Genomic DNA, 18,233 nt, shown 5'->3' with positions numbered 1-18,233 from the left:
CGAGTGCTCCAATTACCACAGGCACCACTGTCACCTTCACTTTCCATGCTTTCTCCAGTTCTTCTCTGAGTTCCTGGTATTTCTCCAGTTTCTCATGTTCCTTCTTCCTGATGTTCCCATCGCTTGACACTGCCACATCCACCACAACAGCTTTCCTCTGTTCTTTATCCACCACTACAATGTCTGGTTGGTTTCGCCATTACCATCGTATCAGTCTGGATCTGGAAGTCCCACAGGATCTTTGCCCTCTCATTCTCCACCACCTTCGGAGGTGTTTCCCATTTTGACCTTGGGGTTTCCAGTCCATATTCTGCACAAATGTTCCTGTATATTATTCCAGCCACTTGATTGTGGTGCTCCATGTATGCTTTACCTGCCAGCATCTTACACCCTGCAGTTATGTGCTGGATTGTTTCAGGCGCCTCTTTGCACAGCCTACACCTTGGGTCTTGTCTGGTGTGGTAGATCTGAGTCTTTATTGCTCTGGTGCTCAGGGCTTGTTCCTGGGCTGCCAGGATGAGTGCTTCTGTGCTGTCCTGTAGGCCAGCCTTTTCTAGCCATTGGTAGGACTTCTTGATTTCAGCCACTTCAGTTATGGTCCGGTGGTACATCCCATGCAGGGGTTTGTCCTCCCATGAGGATCTGTCATCCAGCACTGTATCCTCTGCTTTCCATTGCCTGAGACATTCACTGAGCACACTGTCAGTTGGGGCCTTGAGCTTGATGTATTTATGCATCTTGGATGTTTCTTCCTGCATAGTGGCTTCTACGCTCACTAGTCCTCGGCCTCCTTCCTTGCGGCTAACATACACTCTCAGGGTGCTGGATTTGGGAGATCAGACCTATGCAGAACAGCAGTGGGGACAGAGCATCACCTTGGTATATACCTTTTGAGGGATCCTTCTGGATCAGGATTGTTTGTCCTTCCGTTAGCCATTCGGGGTGAGTCCCATCTCTTAGCAGCTGGTTCATTGGTGCCGCCAGGCGCTCGTGGAGTGCGGTGAGTTTCTTTAGCCAGTAGGCATGTTTCATGTCAGGGCCCGATGCTGTACAGTTCTTCATACCTGAGACTCTTTCTTAGATGTCTGCCACTGTGATGGTCACTCCCTGTTCAGGGAGGTTGCTATGTTCTTTTCTCAGAGAGACCAGCCACTGGGCATTGCTGTTATGTGCGTCTCTTTCTCCCATATACTTTTCCAGTACTGTTCAGTTTGTAGCCTTGGTGGGTCTGCTTGGCTGTTTTGACCCTGTGACTGAGCGTTCACTTTCGCAGGTCCGGAATCATTGTCTCTTGTGTACCTCTTTAGGCGGCTCCTCAAGGCTAAGAGACTTTGTTTGGCACTTTCCATTGCTTCAGGTATGGGCATCTGGCTGTATCGCTTAGGTACTTGCTTTCTCATTGTATCTCTTCGAGCCTCTGTCAGCTTTGGCGTATTTAAAAATAAACTCAAGGAATTTAGCTAAAATGTGGGTCTTTGTCATTTTTTAAACATATAGTGATTTAGCAGTAACAAGAATTGTATTATTAAAAATAGTCAGACAGTTTTCTTGTCTCTTTGGATCATTTCTTTTAAGTCATTAAAAGGCCATTTTAAAACATACTGTACAGTAAATAAAATTCAAATAATCTTTTGTAAACAATTAATATCGACTATTCAAATTAATTATTCATTTTCTCTTTAAAGTAAAAGTTGTTTTTCTTTTGATAGAACATATATGGTTGTTTGTTATTAATGGAAGAATTTTAGAAATTCCTTTTTTTTCCTTAAAAACTCCCACTTTTTCCATGTCATATCTCAAAATGTTTCAAAACTTTTTTTTTAATCAAATAAAAAATTTATTTAACATAGATTAAACAACATATTGAGTATAAAATACAAGTTTCAACTGTGTGAACAAATTAAACATATTCAAATATTTGGTAGTGATGCCCCAGCCCTTGTTTAGAACTTCCCAATGTTTATTATGTTTCATTTGTATTTATGAATGGGTTGTCCTTTAAGGGCATCCTCTTTTCCACCAACAGACCTATATGTTTGTCTACAGATTCCAGACTAAATATCCACTTTGGAATGCTCTGACAGCTGCTCTCTGACTCTGAGACTCAAACATTTTCCAGCACACTCCACTTCTTCCTCCTGCTGCTCAGACGTGTGTCATCCACATTAATCCGTCTTCTTTATGCGAAACAGTGACATGGTTCTGGTGACAAGAAGTCTCAGAGAGATACAGATCACATCTGCTTCCCCCTCCTCCTCAGGACCCCCTCTATGAAATAAATCATTTTAGTTTCAGCTCCTAGCAGGAGGAAAGCAACCACATAAAGGTGATAATAAGTCGGATTTTTAACTCCAGCTGAGGTAATATTGATATTTTAGACGGTTATTGTTGTTAATCATTCTTCTCATTCCAAAGCAAATGGGGGTAAGAGGGACTCTGCAGGAGGATGCAGAAGAAGCAAAACTCAAATGTTTTTTAACACTGAATGTACTCAAACTAAAAAAAAAATATATATGGGGTGGAGGAGAAAGGTGGAGTACTGAGATAATTGTCAAGAGAAATAAAACACACCAACACTTTCTCTTTTTGAGACAGTTTGGGTCACTTTCCCACCTGAACATTCTTGTGTATTCTGTTTGAATGTGGTAATATTGTTACAAGTGTTCACACCTTCCTTTGGTTTAGGTTGCTTTCACATATGATGCTCACTAGAGCAAACCAAAGACTAAAGCAGACCAAACCACCTGAAATGAAATCCTGCAGTGTCAACATCGGCTCAGGTGGCAATGGCAGAAACAAGGAAATAAAAAGACGCATAAAGGAGAAAAAGAAAAGACATGATCATAATACTTAAAGTCAATTAAACAGTGGGCCCTGAATCTATATTCTATGAAGGTTTAATTTTTCGAATGGACTTATGGGAATGAATAAACTTTTCTATAATATTCAATTATTTGGAAAGTGCTGCACCTCCTCACAAAATGTACATATCAGTTGTTTTTAAACTGTGTGCTTCTTTTCTTGATTTTTTTTTTTATATTGCTCTCCTGAAATGGACATCACTAACACTTTCTCTCTCTCCATTGGTCAATATAAGAGTCAAACATTGACCAAATTACAATTTTATATAATTGGAGATTCAAATCAGTTTGTGGGTAGTCATGGCGGTTACTCAAGAATATGTGTTTGGAAAAAATATGGATCAGAAACTGGGTACTTGTCAGAAGTTCACAAACACTTGCTACATTTGCCAAATTTATCCTTAAAAGATCTTATACCATGATCCGGTTGAATACTCGATTCTGATTGGCTGCTGGGTATGCATTAAAACCTGATAACTGCACGGTGAAAAAAGAAGTTCGGTCAGCTAGCTTAAATGTTTTGTTTCACTGCGCCGGCTTCTTTAAAACAACGTTTTGCTTCATCATCTGGACAAAAACAAGCGGTAAGAGGTGAACTTTCTCTCTGAACTGATGCTTTATTCAAGCCATCGGGACGATCAGCATATATATATATCGTCGAAACTCGACTGCAGCGGTGGTGCTGCGCGACGCGGACTATAAGTTACGTGATGCGGCGCATCGCGCTTTTTGTGAGAAAAGCGATCCAAATCAGGAAAAAAAACAAAAATTAAGGACTAAAACCTGGTTAATATGTATTGCTTTTCTAAGTGACCATGGTATGAGCGGGTTTAATGGCCTTCGAGGTGTGCGTTTATTACTTTTTAACGCACTTCAGTTCCACGGCGTGCGTTAAAAAGTAATAACCGCACACTTCGTTGGCCATTAACCCTTACTTAACGCATAGCCTAATTATCAAAATAATTCTGAATCAAACCGTTACATTTGCAATGTTACTTTACAATTTGACTGTGATTCAGAGAAATGTTTTCAGGACAGCACATGTTTGGGCACAACTTAAAGTCCCAATCCTATCTTTATCTTAACTTTAAATAGATTTCAAGGTATTTTTTTAATTATGATTATTATTATACTGGTCTTTTACTAGGACAATAGTTTCTGCATATTAACAGAAGTTCATTAGAAATTCACCTCTTAGTTGTGAGCTCTCTTATTGGTAGAGGTTGTGGCCTGCCCAGCCCATTTTATACGTCACAAATGAGCTTTTTTCCAAACTGGATTTTTTTTCGTCTGCTTCTGATTCACAACAATTTGAATCAATAAATACATAGAAATGCAATTATTAGCTTTTTTTTTGTCTCCAACAACAGAAAAACCAAAACACACTTTCATCGGAGTGGATCTTTAAATCTTCATACTTCCAGTGTTAAAATGATACAACTTCCTTTAGTGAATGAAACTTCTATTTATTGACACTGTTCATGTGGGCCAAAAACTAAGCAGGGGACTTTGAAAATTGTGAAGACTCTGCTCTTTGTTCCCCCTCACCTTTCTTCTTTTCATCTGCCTCTTTCTTCCTTCTTCTGACAGTCTTCAAACAGCTGGAAACGACGCCGTTCAGTGTGTGTGCTGCACGGATGTATGTTAGACGGCAACATTCTGTGTTGTTTGATGCTGCAGCTGCAGGGTGCTCTTCTCTTAATAGGCTATTACACACCATAATACCCTCCAACATCCTCTCACACGTAGTTTTCAGCACAGTAACACGCACTTCCTTAGAAGACCAAAAAAACAAACCTCACCAAATCTGTCAACACACACCCTGAAGATGGTTTTGAACAAGTGAGAGTTTAGGAAGTGAGGAATGAAACACCTCAACCTAACACGCACGCTTCTCATTTAAACACACTCCCTCTCGCACTCAATCACACATGCTATTAAATTTTGTAATGCCTTGAGCCACGCTGACAGGGGGAGTGTATGCCATGAGTGAGTTGAGCTCCATGAGGAATAAACTGATTAAGTGTATCTGTGACAGACCCAATCCCTGCTTAGTGACTGCTGAGGGGGAAGGCAAGAGGAGGAGGGGAAATGAGTGGATGTAAAGCATTAAAACATCTTCACAAAGTTTTTTTTTTCTTTCTGATAGACAATATTTTAAAAAAAGAAGCTGGATTTTATCCGATAAGTCTGTTCTCTTCTTTAGTCTTTTTCTCTCTTTATAATTTGATTCCCTAAGTTTTTGCATTTACTTGTTCCTCTTAAATACCAAGATTGATGCATGTTTAAATTGTTTCACACATTAATAATTTACAATAATTATTAATTTAGCTTTCATTTAGCTTAATTTCCTCTCATTGCTACTTTTAACTAAAAGATTTTACTTAAAACTAAAACTCGTAATTTTGAAAAACTTTTCTTTGTAAAAAAACAATCATTTTTTTTGCAGCACTTGCACTGTTAAACATTTTCTTGACAATTAATGCAACAGGAGATCAAATACACTTATCTGTGGTTAATGATTCAAACTGCAAACTGTGACTAGCTTAAGACACAAAATATGAAGAAAATGTGCGCATTTTTCCTGGAAATCACACTGCTCTCACATTAAGCTCTCACAGACTTTTAGTCAAATGTGGTATGAAATGTTCCCTTTTTTTAAAAATGTGTTTAACATGCTCATGTTGCCATATTCTCTTTTTTTCTTTCAAATTACTGACTATTGCGCGGAATAGTTTGCCAGCAGCTCACGTAGTTCTCATGGGTTTAGAACTCACTTTCAAGAAATTCAATCAGGAATGACTTTAGATATTTTAAAAACATTTTATGTCCTGCAACATAAAGGCAAGGCACTGTGACCCTCTTTATCCCTGCAGTAAACCCTTAGTCACAACTGCCGCTACGGTTAGACACGGGCTGTCTGCAGGCGAAAAATTGGGCAACGCAGGTGGCCACCACGAAATGGGAAGGTTGTAGATTGCTCGGTGAGCCCTTCAAGAAAAAATATTCGTACACATTTTTTCCCTATTGCTAGGGACAGGTTGTAGAAACATTTACATCATGCAAGGATAAGGGAAAAGGGTAGTAGGTGAGACAGGCAGATTTTTTTTGACTCCACAAATCTAAAGAACTGAGAAGGGTCCCCTAAGTACTGTTCACGTGATAAGTGTGTGCACCTTGTGTGCAATCTGACTTTTAGAAACTAGGAAATAAGACAATTTGAGCGCAGTTGGTGTGGGCACGTGTGTCCGCCATTTGCATGGGGTCAATAAATAGCCAGTACTTGCACCTTACTAACAAGTGTGCTGTAAGGGCATAGTAAGACGGCATCACCTATTGAAGTGCATTCAACTTACATTACCCTTATGAATACCTTACAAAACACTTACCACATACACAACAATCTTATACTCCATTTTCAACGACGTACCTTCACCAACAAGCCTCAAGGGAACGGCAAGACACACCTACGCTCTCCTTAAGTGCTTAAAATGTGACCATGTGAAAACCCAGAAAACCCCCAAACCTTAAATCCTCTGGAATCTGATTCATAATATTTTAGAGCAAAATGTTTGGATGTAAAAGGTTCTGACCCCTAAACCAATAAAAATGACCCGAGAAACTGTGTTTCTAGGTGCTTTCACTGAGTAAAAGCCACAGCACTGTAGCTTTGAATCTGGTCTCCTGCTCTTAATGCTGGTTTATTATGTTGTCTTGCCGTCAGAGGTTCATGCCATTTAACCACACCATGACCTTTGATCTTAGGGAGAGTCTGAACTGGGCTCCTTCTGTCTGTAATGGAGTCATTGGGCTGTGGTGGCTCCGGCACATTAGTGTGTGGTGTTTGTATGCAGGCTCCAGCACACACAATCCGATCTGATGTCTGAAAATTGCAGCTCTCTGCTGGATTCGGATGCCCTGGCGAACCTGTCCAAGATAAAAACAATTTTGTTTGGCCTTTTGTGGACCCCTCCAGTTAACAAGTTCTCCCCAACAAAACTTCTTTTTTACAGTTGCTGGCGAGGTACTGACACGATTTTCAAAGATGTTAGACACCAAACAAAAACAAAAACAAAAATCTAACAGAAAAAGGGAGTAAACAGAGTCAAAGCTGAATGCAGGAAAGGAGAGGGAGGAGCTGCAAGGTTATGGAGACTGAGCCAAACAGTGGAGCTCATTAATGAGTAATGGATTTGTGATACTTTGCCCTTGGATGCCACAGTTCCTCATGACTTTGTTGTTTCTCCAATCTGGTGTCACAGATGCCAACATGAGAAACATGAGACAGAGACTGCATGTCCTCCATCTAGTTTATGATCCATGACAGTTTAAAGATCTGCTTACAGATTTGTGTTGTTTAGAGAATCCCAGTCTTGTCAAGTTTATTTAAAAGTTTGTTTTTGCGGGTTAATCATGCTATGGAATGGTATTGCAGCCAGTGGAGTGTGGGCTTGTGGTTTGACACCAAAACCTCTGCCAGTTTCTTTTTTCTTTTTCACTCAGGCACATATACATACATACATTCATACATACGTAGCACTAATTAAAGGAAATCTTCTATTCTCTTTGTCTTCCTTGCTTACACACAGGAACACACTGTCAGCCTCTTGAAACCTGTGGCCTGTGTCCAGATCTGAAATGTTTGCGTGCCAGTACCTCCTGCCATTTCAGCCCAATTAGAAGCTCCCCTCCTTGGGCAAAAACCAGCAGAAAGAGGCCTCCCCCTCCCTGCAGCTTCATGCCAGTGGCTCTCTTGTTATGACAGCCTCTCACACTCTTTTTGTGTAATTACTGCTGTCTGAAGGAGTCAGACAGTATGGGGTAAGAAAGCAGGAGAGAAGGAAGGAAAAGGGAATAGGGGGAACGCAGAGGAGAGGCAACCATGGTGGACAGAGCCATCTTTAAAAAAAAAATGTATGAAAAAGAGGAAAAAGCCCGGAAGGCAGGCGGAAAAAAGGAAGTGAAGAGTAGAAAAAGAAGTGTGCAGACAGCTGGCATGCAGCCCCCTGTTGTTTGTTTTTGCAGGTTGTGAGCATGTGAGTGAGTTACAAAATGAGTGTAAGTAAGATGATGGCGGATGACAGTAACTTGTACAGCACAGTCACGCTGCCGTCATTGTGGCCACTCAGCCAGAGCGGCTACGTGACTCTGATGGATTCTAGAATAATTGTCACGGGGATCCAGGAGATCATCATTAGTAAGGGTGTTTATGAAAAGAAAAACAGTTTTGTATTGAAAATCAAGACCTCAGACCAGAATCTTTCTCATTTGCAATCCTTCCTCAGGGGACTTGAGAGTTTGGGTTTCAAAATCCCAATGACATAAAGACGTGCAAAGTTTTCTCTTGCAATACACAGTGTCAGAATGCAGTACTTTTTTTGTAATCCAATATCACACATCATACTACGGAGCCCCTAAAGGGCCATTGATTAAAAAAAAAAAATGGAGGAAAAAAATTTTTTTTAGAAGTAAAAAAAAATTTTTAGAAGTAAAAAAAAATTTTTAGAAGTAAAAAAAAAAAAAAAAAAAACTAACTGGTGCGCACCAGTTAGTTTCAGGTGCGCACCAGTTAGTTTCAGGTGCGCACCAGTTAGTTTCAGGTGCGCACCAGTTAGTTTCAGGTGCGCACCAGTTAGTTTCAGGTGCGCACCAGTTAGTTTCAGGTGCGCACCAGTTAGTTTCAGGTGCGCACCAGTTAGTTTCAGGTGCGCACCAGTTAGTTTCAGGTGCGCACCAGTTAGTTTCAGGTGCGCACCAGTTAGTTTCAGAAGATATCACATGGTTGACTTGCTTGCGCATTGTGCACCAAGTAGCTACAGTTGTCTAGAGAATGGCTGAAGTTGAGGATATGGACCTTGTAAACTTTATGAAAACACGAAATATTACTGACAATGTCATCAAAAAGATTGTGGAAGACAAGGTAAGCAACATTACTGCTGTTAATATTTGCAATATGATAATTTCAGATGCTCACGTCTCTTTCTCGCACATGCTGTGTGCTTACCATTTTTTATTGTTTGTGTGTGTGTGTGTGTTGGTATGTGTGTGTCGGGGGGGGGGTTGTTTTAGATCGACATTAATGTGATAAACGTCATGACTGACCAGGACTTAACCAAATATATTGAAAGATATGGAGATCGGCTAGCCATTAAAGCGTTCTGTCAGCAAAGAAGCGCCGCGCTGGAAAGGCCAGGATCAAAGTCATCGCTCATGCAGCGAGTAAGAGACAAAATTCAGGGAAACCGAAACCGAAACCAAACCTGCACTGGCAACATGGCAGGCCGTCATGCTGGAAACAAGCATGCAACAAAAGACACTCGGCGGATTGAAATGGGATGGCTACATTTTTCTGACGGCAATTATCATCAGGTCCGAACAAGGCATGGAGGCGGAACTCGTCATTTGAGTGTCCAGAAGACGGTCACTATGGAGGAGCTGCTGGAAACAGGAAAGAACTTGTTTTTCTTAAACGGACACTCTTCCAAAGGCGAAGTGGGTGACTTCGAGTTTGACATTCGTGATTTCAGCCACAAGATGGTTCCACTTGGATGCACAGTAAATGAGTTATATGAGCAGACCAAAATAAAAATGCTGCGAATTTATTTGTGCACTCGAGAAAAGGAAAAAGAGGATTCTCCCACAGATGTCATTCTTTCGGACACATCTTCGGATTTCGAACCTTCTGAACCTTCTGAGGACAGATCCGCAAAGGTATGAAAGAATTTATATTTTTGGTATTTAAATTATATTGTTGTGAATTATTAATCAGATATATCAAGAGTGTAGATTACTAATGGTTTACATACAAACTATTGCAAAGACTTTACAGATATTTAAGCGGTGTTGAGATTTTTTGTTTCGTTGTCCTTTTCACTACGACGCGGAAGTTGGCTTGCGATTCAAGATTCAAGTTTTATTGCCGTTTGCACATGTACATCGGAATTTTTCTTTGGCATCTCTCATGTCAGGATAAGTTAAAAAAGGACAAAAGAAAAATTTGAAGAAGAAATAATAAAGAAAATAAAAATAAATAGAATAAAGTTAAAAGTCAAAATTAGACAACAAATTTACATGGTGTATAAAAATATAAATATCAGTAAAATATGATAATGAATATTGCAGAGACCCGATCTGTACAGAAGCATTATTGCACATAGAATTATTGCACATATTATTGTTTATTGCACTTAGTAATTTAGTCCAGTCTTCCCTCTCTGATGTCCTTTGCCAGCATTCTGTCGATTCGCGAGAGCACTAAACTTGAATAGTCCACTGCATTTTTCACAGTAATATATCATAGAATCCAGGTTTGAGCAGTCCAGGTCCTTTGGTTTTTGATCAGGTGCTTGGTGATGCTAGTGTGAAAAATGCGGCAGAATATTCCTTTATTAGTCCTCAACTTCAGCGCCGTTTTCTCACTTAGAAGAAATTTTAGTTTATTCATAGTTTATTTATAGACATAGTTTATTTAAAATTTCGAAGCATTACTTTATACAAATAAATACGTCTTCACACACTTTAAAATAACCCTGTTGCTCATCCCTCAATCTTTACTGACAATGTCATGATTCATGAACGACAAAACATCCTCTATAAATTACATCAACATGAAACAGCAGCTCTGCCTGCGCCTTAGTGTTCATAAAATACATACTTTCTGGCCAACAACAACAACTGTTACAACAATTCAAAAGATGCTATATGCTACAAATATGCATGGGGTGGCCAGCATATCTTTGAGGGTGGCACTGGCCACCACATGGGGAGTCTCTACTTGATGCCACATTATTTTCACTTATAAAAAATATTAGCACCGTCAGAATAATTCTAAATCAAGCTAAAACAGTCTTAGCTGAGACGCACACCATATAAAACATGTTGAATAATTTTAACATGTATCAAAAGTCCATAAAATTTTGTTTTTCTTTTATAGAACAGAAGAAAACAGATAAAAGCTGCAAGAAGCCACATCATCAGAAAATCCGCCAAGAAGAGTGAAAGAGGCAATCAGTTTGATCCCAAATCATCAGATTCTGATACATCACCCAGTGTCTTCACAAAGAAAAATCATGGACTAGTAAGATCCAACACATATTGATGTAATTTTATCAACTCAGTCTGTAATTTATATTGTATATTTCATTTGTGTTTTCTTAAAGTATAGCTTCAACCAAAAAAAACACCCCACAAAGTATAAAAGTACAAGCTACAGGCGTTTATAGCAAATAATGTACATGTGTTTAAAAATATAAACCACATTTGTACAAGAGCGTAAGTGCATTCCATGAAAATGGAAAAAAATAAATGAAAATTTTGTGACTTTTATAATTTTGAATTTAAGTTTTAATTTATTTTCCTTTATTGATTTAATGCATTTGCCTTATTATGAGTTCAGTGATTAGTAGTTGATTTGCAAAGAGACCGCTTAACGTGGGTGGAGTCAGGTTTTTATTCTGATGCTTTAGTCCAACATATGCATCAAAAGCTATTTAACAAAAAATAACCTTTGTAGTGACGTGTAGTTTGCATGATGACATGGGTCAAACAAGTGCTAAAGAGAAAATTCTAATTCACATCATCTAGCTCAACAGAAATGCCTTCAGAACCTCATGATCCATGATTTGGACCAGACCTGAAGATGTTGTGCAATCTCTCCCTAGATAGGAACAAATAAGATATATCTATCAATTTTAAAACAGTTTCTCATTAGCAGTTTGTTGAGAAACTAATTTGCTATTTTTTTCCTAGTTTTTACATAGGAAAATGTCTTGAGATTTAACTACATTGAAGTTTCTTGGTAGTGGGTAAATGCTTTGAGTTGAATGCTCCCTACAATGATGTAATACAATTAAAAATGTCTGTCTATGTACGTCTACATCAGGGGTCGGCAACCTTTACCACTCAAAGAGCCATTTGGATCAGTTTCCCACAGAAATGAAAACACAGGGAGCCACAACATCCTTTGGAAAACCCAGTGGTTCCAGTGAATGGCATAATTTCCCTTGTTTTTAGAGTTTCTAAAGAGATGTTCTTTTTTGAATCTTCTGTCATTTAATGGGTTCAAATAGAACTATTTCCCAAGAGTCCACAAAACTAGCACATATTAAGCAGTCAATCCGCTTCTCCAATAGATTTTTGTCAACAAACAACTTTTTTTTCTCATCTGGACCAGGATGTTTTTGGGCAAAAGCTGCATATTTTTTGTGGGATGTCTCGCCACATTTTAGACTTTGTTTTCTAATTCCTCTTTACATATTACTCACACTGGTAAACATATCTGCCCAGGGGCCATTAAACTGTTTTCTTCAGGAACTTCAATTCTCTCAAAGTTCTCCATCGTTGTCCTTTCTGGGTCTGGACATTGTTGCGATTACACACCAGCGGGAGTTGTGGTGGTGACGCAGGTTATTAGTCACATATAAATGTAGTTAGAAAATGTCTATATGTATAGATTTTTTTTAACCTAATACTCAGCCCATCAGTTCTTTGTTCTGTTTTTTAAAATTATTTTTATGAATCTTCCCGTTTACTGCTTGCTGACCGTAGCCGTCAGCCCTGAGAAGCTGCTCCAAAGACGAGAGACTCGCGTGGTTCCAACCTGCTCACAAACATACATCAGCTGGTCGACAGATGACCTGGAGAGGTTTTGCATGATGAGGTTTTTATTCACTTGTCATTCAACATGCACTGTCTGTTTAGAAGAACATTCCATCCCATAACGGTCTCTAATCTGCATTCACAGCTGTAGACACGCCCTCTATGGTGCTTTCTTCCTCCTGCCCGCTCGCACATGCCAGTGGTGTTAAAGGCACCACGACAATCTTAGAACATTATAGTTATTTTACGAAACCACAGAGAGCCGCAATACAGGGATGAAAGACCCGCATGTGGCTCTGGAGCCCCAGGTTGCCGACCCCTTGTCTACATGAACATTCTACTTTAGATTAAGTGGCATGTTTATGGAAATAAATGTATGTTCACAAACTAAGATGACAGTATAATTTTAATATTATCAACAGGGAGGAGAATCAAGTAAGCAGTCAAGACCCCACTCTGAGTTGCACTACATAGAGATTCTCCATTCACCTCCTCCAGATGATGATGATGGGAATAATTTACATTTACCCACAAGCAACCAGGAAGTTGAAGATGACTGCCCGATCCTAGCTTTTCATGAAGAGACAGAACAGTTAGTCGGTGAGCCTAATCCTCATCTTGCCCAGGCTATCAATGCATCTCTTGAAGACTTTGAAATACAGTTTGGACCTCACTCTGGCGACGATGGAGCAAGTCTTGACTCCACTCTTCCCTGGAATCCAGATACTCTCGACACAAATCAGGTAAGAAATGCTGTTTCTATTCATTAGAACTGTTTTTTAATAACTTGTCATCTTTTTTTTAAAACTAATTCTATTACATATTTTTAACTATAATCTGTAGATTAATATCTTCAAATTTGTAATGGACTACTAAAAAAGTTAAATACATTTATAATGATTTGATTTTTAATAACTCATTCTTTTTTTCCCCAATTTGGAAGCATTCAACGTGGAGTGAAGGAGCTGCATCATCAAATATCGATCAAGTGTTCCAAACCCCACCTGTAATGGACATCCGCTGTGTTTCAATTAGGCGTATCAATGTAGTTCAGGATCTCATAGATGTCTTTATGGACCCAGAAGTCCTTAATACAAAGCTAAAGATGGATTTGAACAATGAAAAAGGTTTTGATAGTGACGGTGTATCCAGAGAAGTCTACTCTGCTTTCTGGGAGCTTTTCTTAGAACAATGTGAGGGGGAGGAGGAACGAGTTCCCAGACTTCGACCAGACTTTACGCAAGAGCACTGGGAAGCTGTTGGAAGAGTTTGGTTGAAAGGATATCTGGACCATGGCATCATACCAATCCAGCTGTCACCAGCTTTTGTTCTTGCTTTCTGTCAAGGAGTCAGTTCAGTAGATGAGGAACGTTTGATGATGTCCTTTAATACATTTATTTCAGGGCCTGAGCGAATGGCAGTTGAGAAAGCTCTCCAAAACAACATGGATGAAACTGTTGAAGAAGACCTGCTGGATCTTTTTTCTAGAATGGGCTCACACTGTCTGCCCTCAGGAGACCATTTACGGGCCTCTCTTTTAACAATGGCACATAAAGTATTGCTTCAAGAGCCAAAGTTTATAATAGACTGTTTCCACTCCATCATCCACAATGTGGTTCCACCTCTGACTGAAAAAGACATCATGAACCTTTATGAGTCTAAAAAGCCAACAAACAAAAAAGTGGCCCAAACAATAAAGCCAACAGTTGAAAACCTTGATCCACAGCAGCAGTCAGCCTTTAACCATCTGGTAAGGTATGTGAGAAGTGCTGAACAAAAAAAACTGGAGAAATTCTTGCGCTTCTGCACAGGGTCCACAGTTCTTTGCCAGGACAAAATCGAAGTAACCTTTAATAGGCTGTCTGGTTTAAGTCGAAGATTAGTGGCGCACACCTGCGGTGCCGTCCTTGAATTACCATGTACATATAGTTCATACCCAGAGTTTCGAGCAGAGCTGGACAACACTCTGTCAGGTGACTGCTACACAATGGATATTCTGTAATAGACCAGTGAATCAGTGCTTTTTTTTCCTGTCTTTTTCCTGTCTCTTTAGTTTTTGGGCTTTTGCTTATGGCACCAATTCCTTTCTAAAAATTTAGCAGTAAACTCAAGAACTATTTGTTGTATTTACTTCAACATTTTATTTTTTTATCAGTCTGAATTTGGTGTAAATGTCCGAATTTAGAGCTCCGTCTCCCCCTCTGGTCACCAGCTGGAACCATCTCAGGAGTTCTAACCACAATTCCTGTATAGTGCACACCTTACTTTCATTCACTCAGCCACAGCATACTTGAGCTCTGTACTGAACTTACCACAAAGTATTGTTTGTGCCACACTGTCTTCCTTATCATATCTTGTATCTGGACCTGATTTTCTGTCTTCTGACCCAGACTCTGGTTGCCTGCCTGGACCCTTGCCGCCACTATTTTGAACATACCGTCTCTCCTCGGATGAACTTATGCCTTTTATTGATTGGCTGACTGATTAAAGTAATTTAGGTTTGTGGACTTTCAGCTGAGCTAATAAACCTGCTGCATTTGGATACAGCCGTCTGCCTGATCTTGTGACAGTGGCGAAGTATTCAGTCACAAGAACAGGCAAGACGACTGGATCCAAATGCAGCAGGTTTATTAGCTCAGCTAAAAGTCCACAAAGTTAAATTAGAGTCAGGCAGGCGGCCAATCAATAACAGGCATATGTTCATCCGAGGAGAGACGGTATGTTCAAAAAAGTGGCGGCAAGGGTAATTGATACAGCTGTTTTCTCTAATACTTTTCTTGCCATAACTAAAAAAAAATCATTTATTGTTTGGATGATCATTCCATGATAAACTGTGTAAAAAAACAACAACACACATGTTAAAGAGCTAAGTTAATGTTTTTGCTAGTTAATTCCACTCCTATTTTGTGGTCATTCAATTTAAAACTGTTCTAAAGCCATAAAAGGTAGAACTTGGATGTTCTTAAATTCAAGATCTGTTCTTTTGTTTTAGCCCTCTCACAGGTATGAGATTGTGGTACTTTATTATTTTTTATTACAGATTTTGTAATGGAAAGAGATTAATGGAAAAGTACAGTTGGAAAACAATGTTAAATACCCTCTGAGCTCTCCCCTAGGTTTTCTAGTGTTTTTGTTACAATAAAACTACATTTGAGGCTCATAAGTGGCTTGTGACTTCTGTTTAAACTAACTAAAAATCGATGAAAACTTTGCATGGAAAATTATTTAGAAGAGCTTGTGCATTTATAATAATCCTCGAATACAAATAATCTAAACAATAACTATTTTTTTAAATTATTCTTGGCTCATGTCTCAGAACATATTTCTGAAATGAAAGATTCTGCACAAAATAAGACCTTCCAAGTGACTTTTTAAGTTTAATTACGTTTTTAAATAAATTGAAATTGCAGGCATATTAATAACAAAGGCATTCAATATGATTTTACTTTTTTGTTAGGGAAAATACATAAAAGATTTTTAAAAATACCTGTAATTTAACTGTTCAGGTTCAAATGCATTATAAAATAAAATAAAAACATTTCAGCATTAAGGCTAACAATACATGTTTGGTCATAAAACGTGCAGAACTTCTGAACAATTCTGTAATGCATTGCTTAAATGTTTCACATCTGGCCATCAGAGATCACGGAGGATGTGATCACATTCCTCAAGTGCAAGTACAATTTCAAAGCTTGATGAACATCATTTGAAAATGCAAATCTGATTCAGCCATCAGAATGCTGCACAAGTCGTAAATGTCTGTGTCACATGGCACTGTTGGTCTAAATGTGTAGTTTGCATGACACAGTTGTATGTCAGCATCATCCACTGGAGAAATGCTGTAATCCATTGCCATTACCTATTAGGGTTTAAAAGTGCGATCAATTCTCCTCGTAAAAAGAGATAGAGGTCAATGCCCATGTATGCGTCAACAGGAACATTTAGACTGTTTTCTGCCATAATGTGGGTACAGAGGGTGAACACATCATCATCACAAGCAATGTTGCTGCGGTGGATACAGTCATCTTCACACCTGGCCAGATCTTCCTCTGACACTTGGCACAAATAATCCTCAGTCTCATAAAGTTCAGGAATCAAGAACATTGCATCAGGACGCCCATGAGGAACATGTTCATTACTAGATGGACGAATCACATGGCTGTTCCATGTTTCTTTAGTGGAGTCCAACTCATCCTGCAGAAGTGACAAAAAAAATCTAAATGCTGGAATTCATTAATCAACAAGTCATAAAAATGCAGTTACATAAGTCTTAATTACTATAAGGGCCTATTTGTTTACCTTTTTAATACAATGCAAGTAAAATTTTTGAGATCTAACCCTATGTTGCCCCTTTCTGCTGTAGCTTTTTGCCACTTTCAGATTTAAATGGAAAGCTGTGTAGACATACAAGAATATGATTAAGTCAATTTTCCCCACCTACCTGTATCAGTCCAAGAAAACAGAACAACATGAGGTTCTTGTCCAAAAAGTCACCAACAAAATACCCTTCATCTTTTAGTCTGTGAAAGTGGTCCAGCCAAAAGTCCACACACTCTTTGCGGAGAAAGCCCCACCAACTTTCTATTCTCTGATTAGTTGTGCTTCTTCCCCAAATAAAACTTCTTTCACCAGCATGAGCATCATCATTGTTGCGACGAAGATAACATTGCATATCTCGAATGGAGGTGTTTTCTGTCCCCATATCGGTTCTCAGGATCCGAGCACATCCATCCAACTCCTTTATGGTCTCAAGGAAATAACCTCCAATAACTTTGGGGTCACTGCTGGTAAAGTATGCATTCAGCCATAGGATCCTCCTTGAAAATCCATCAATGGCTCCATTGATGCATATACCAAAGGGTTTCAGTTTGTCGTATGAGTCAACATGCCATACAAAGTTTGGCCCCCTGGCAAAATACGCTCGTCTATGCAGTCTTCTACTTCTTCGTGCTTCTGTGCCCTCGGGGTCGAGAGTTGAAAGAATCAGACGAACATCCTCTTTCCTGGTGTGCAAACCATTTTCTTTGCACTTACTGTGCATCCATCTGTAGCCATGCAAAGCACCCGAACCTTGGAGCTGCTCTCTTATGAACTTAACAGATTCCTCTAAACTGTCAAAGTGGATTCGGCGAAACAGTCCATTATTTTTCAGAACTCGTTTTAAGGTTCTCAAACTGAGAATGATTTGATGTTTTCTACTTAAAATACGAAGGATGTCCTTATAGACAAGGCCTAAGTTAAAGTAAAACTTTATTAGGTCCAGTTTATCCATAGTTGAATGGCAGTTCAAGGGTAAAGCACTGAGAAATCAGGGTCACATCTTCCGTCTTTTCACAAAGAAATTGCCTGGAAAAGGAAAATAACAGAGGTAGGATTACCAGTAGTGTTAAAAACATCCTAATTAAAGAAAAATTTACATAAAATTTTACAAACAATTTTGTAATTCAATATGTGTGTGTTGTGCAACAAAAATACAACTAAAAGATTAGTTGTACATCACTAATTGTACAGAAATTTGGTGCCTAATAAATTTTCACGTGTCAGGATTAGGTTAATACATACGTGCTGACAACATTAGCTGTGCTAATAACAGATTTAGCTGCGGATCAAATTAAACTGGAATAACCATCAGCCTTTATTTTGTCTGGACCCGACGAGTAACACAAATTCACAGGGAAATGTGTGCACTGTTTGTCAGGACTGTTCTCCCAAAATCCGCCTCCGCCTGTCCCAAAGCCCGTCTTCTGTCTGACCCTACAAATCTCCCGGAAGACA

At 39.1% G+C, this 18,233-nt stretch overlaps 2 protein-coding genes across 10 annotated transcripts in view; both read left to right on the top strand.

Moving 5' to 3' along the window:
• Positions 1-18,233, top strand: part of LOC101158188 (receptor-type tyrosine-protein phosphatase T) — a 313,387-nt gene that overhangs the window by 256,734 nt on the left and 38,420 nt on the right. The window lies entirely within an intron of this gene.
• On the top strand, positions 8,535-15,058 carry LOC110015142. 2 transcript variants are annotated; one of them, XM_023955047.1, is made up of 4 exons: positions 8,535-9,572; positions 10,795-10,938; positions 12,881-13,201; positions 13,402-15,058. In XM_023955047.1, the coding sequence occupies exons 1-4, from the start codon at positions 8,955-8,957 to the stop codon at positions 14,458-14,460; spliced, it is 2,142 nt and encodes a 713-aa protein (XP_023810815.1). In that variant the 5' UTR covers positions 8,535-8,954; the 3' UTR covers positions 14,461-15,058. The 2 variants fall into 2 exon arrangements, with proteins under 2 accessions (XP_023810815.1, XP_023810816.1); XM_023955048.1 differs by lacking the exon at positions 10,795-10,938.

Source organism: Oryzias latipes, chromosome 5 (genome assembly GCF_002234675.1).
Source record: "Oryzias latipes chromosome 5, ASM223467v1".
Lineage (NCBI taxonomy): Eukaryota > Metazoa > Chordata > Actinopteri > Beloniformes > Adrianichthyidae > Oryzias > Oryzias latipes.
Note: the sequence above shows the minus strand (reverse complement) of the source record. Positions and strands in the feature narration are given on the sequence as shown.

Coding starts and splice junctions, on each gene's coding strand:
- LOC110015142 (XM_023955047.1), top strand. CDS start 8,955: ATGACTGACCAGGACTTAACCAAATATATTGAAAGATATGGAGATCGG. Junction 9,573..10,794: donor CTGAGGACAGATCCGCAAAG/GTATGAAAGAAT, acceptor TTTCTTTTATAG/AACAGAAGAAAACAGATAAA. Junction 13,202..13,401: donor ATACTCTCGACACAAATCAG/GTAAGAAATGCT, acceptor CCAATTTGGAAG/CATTCAACGTGGAGTGAAGG.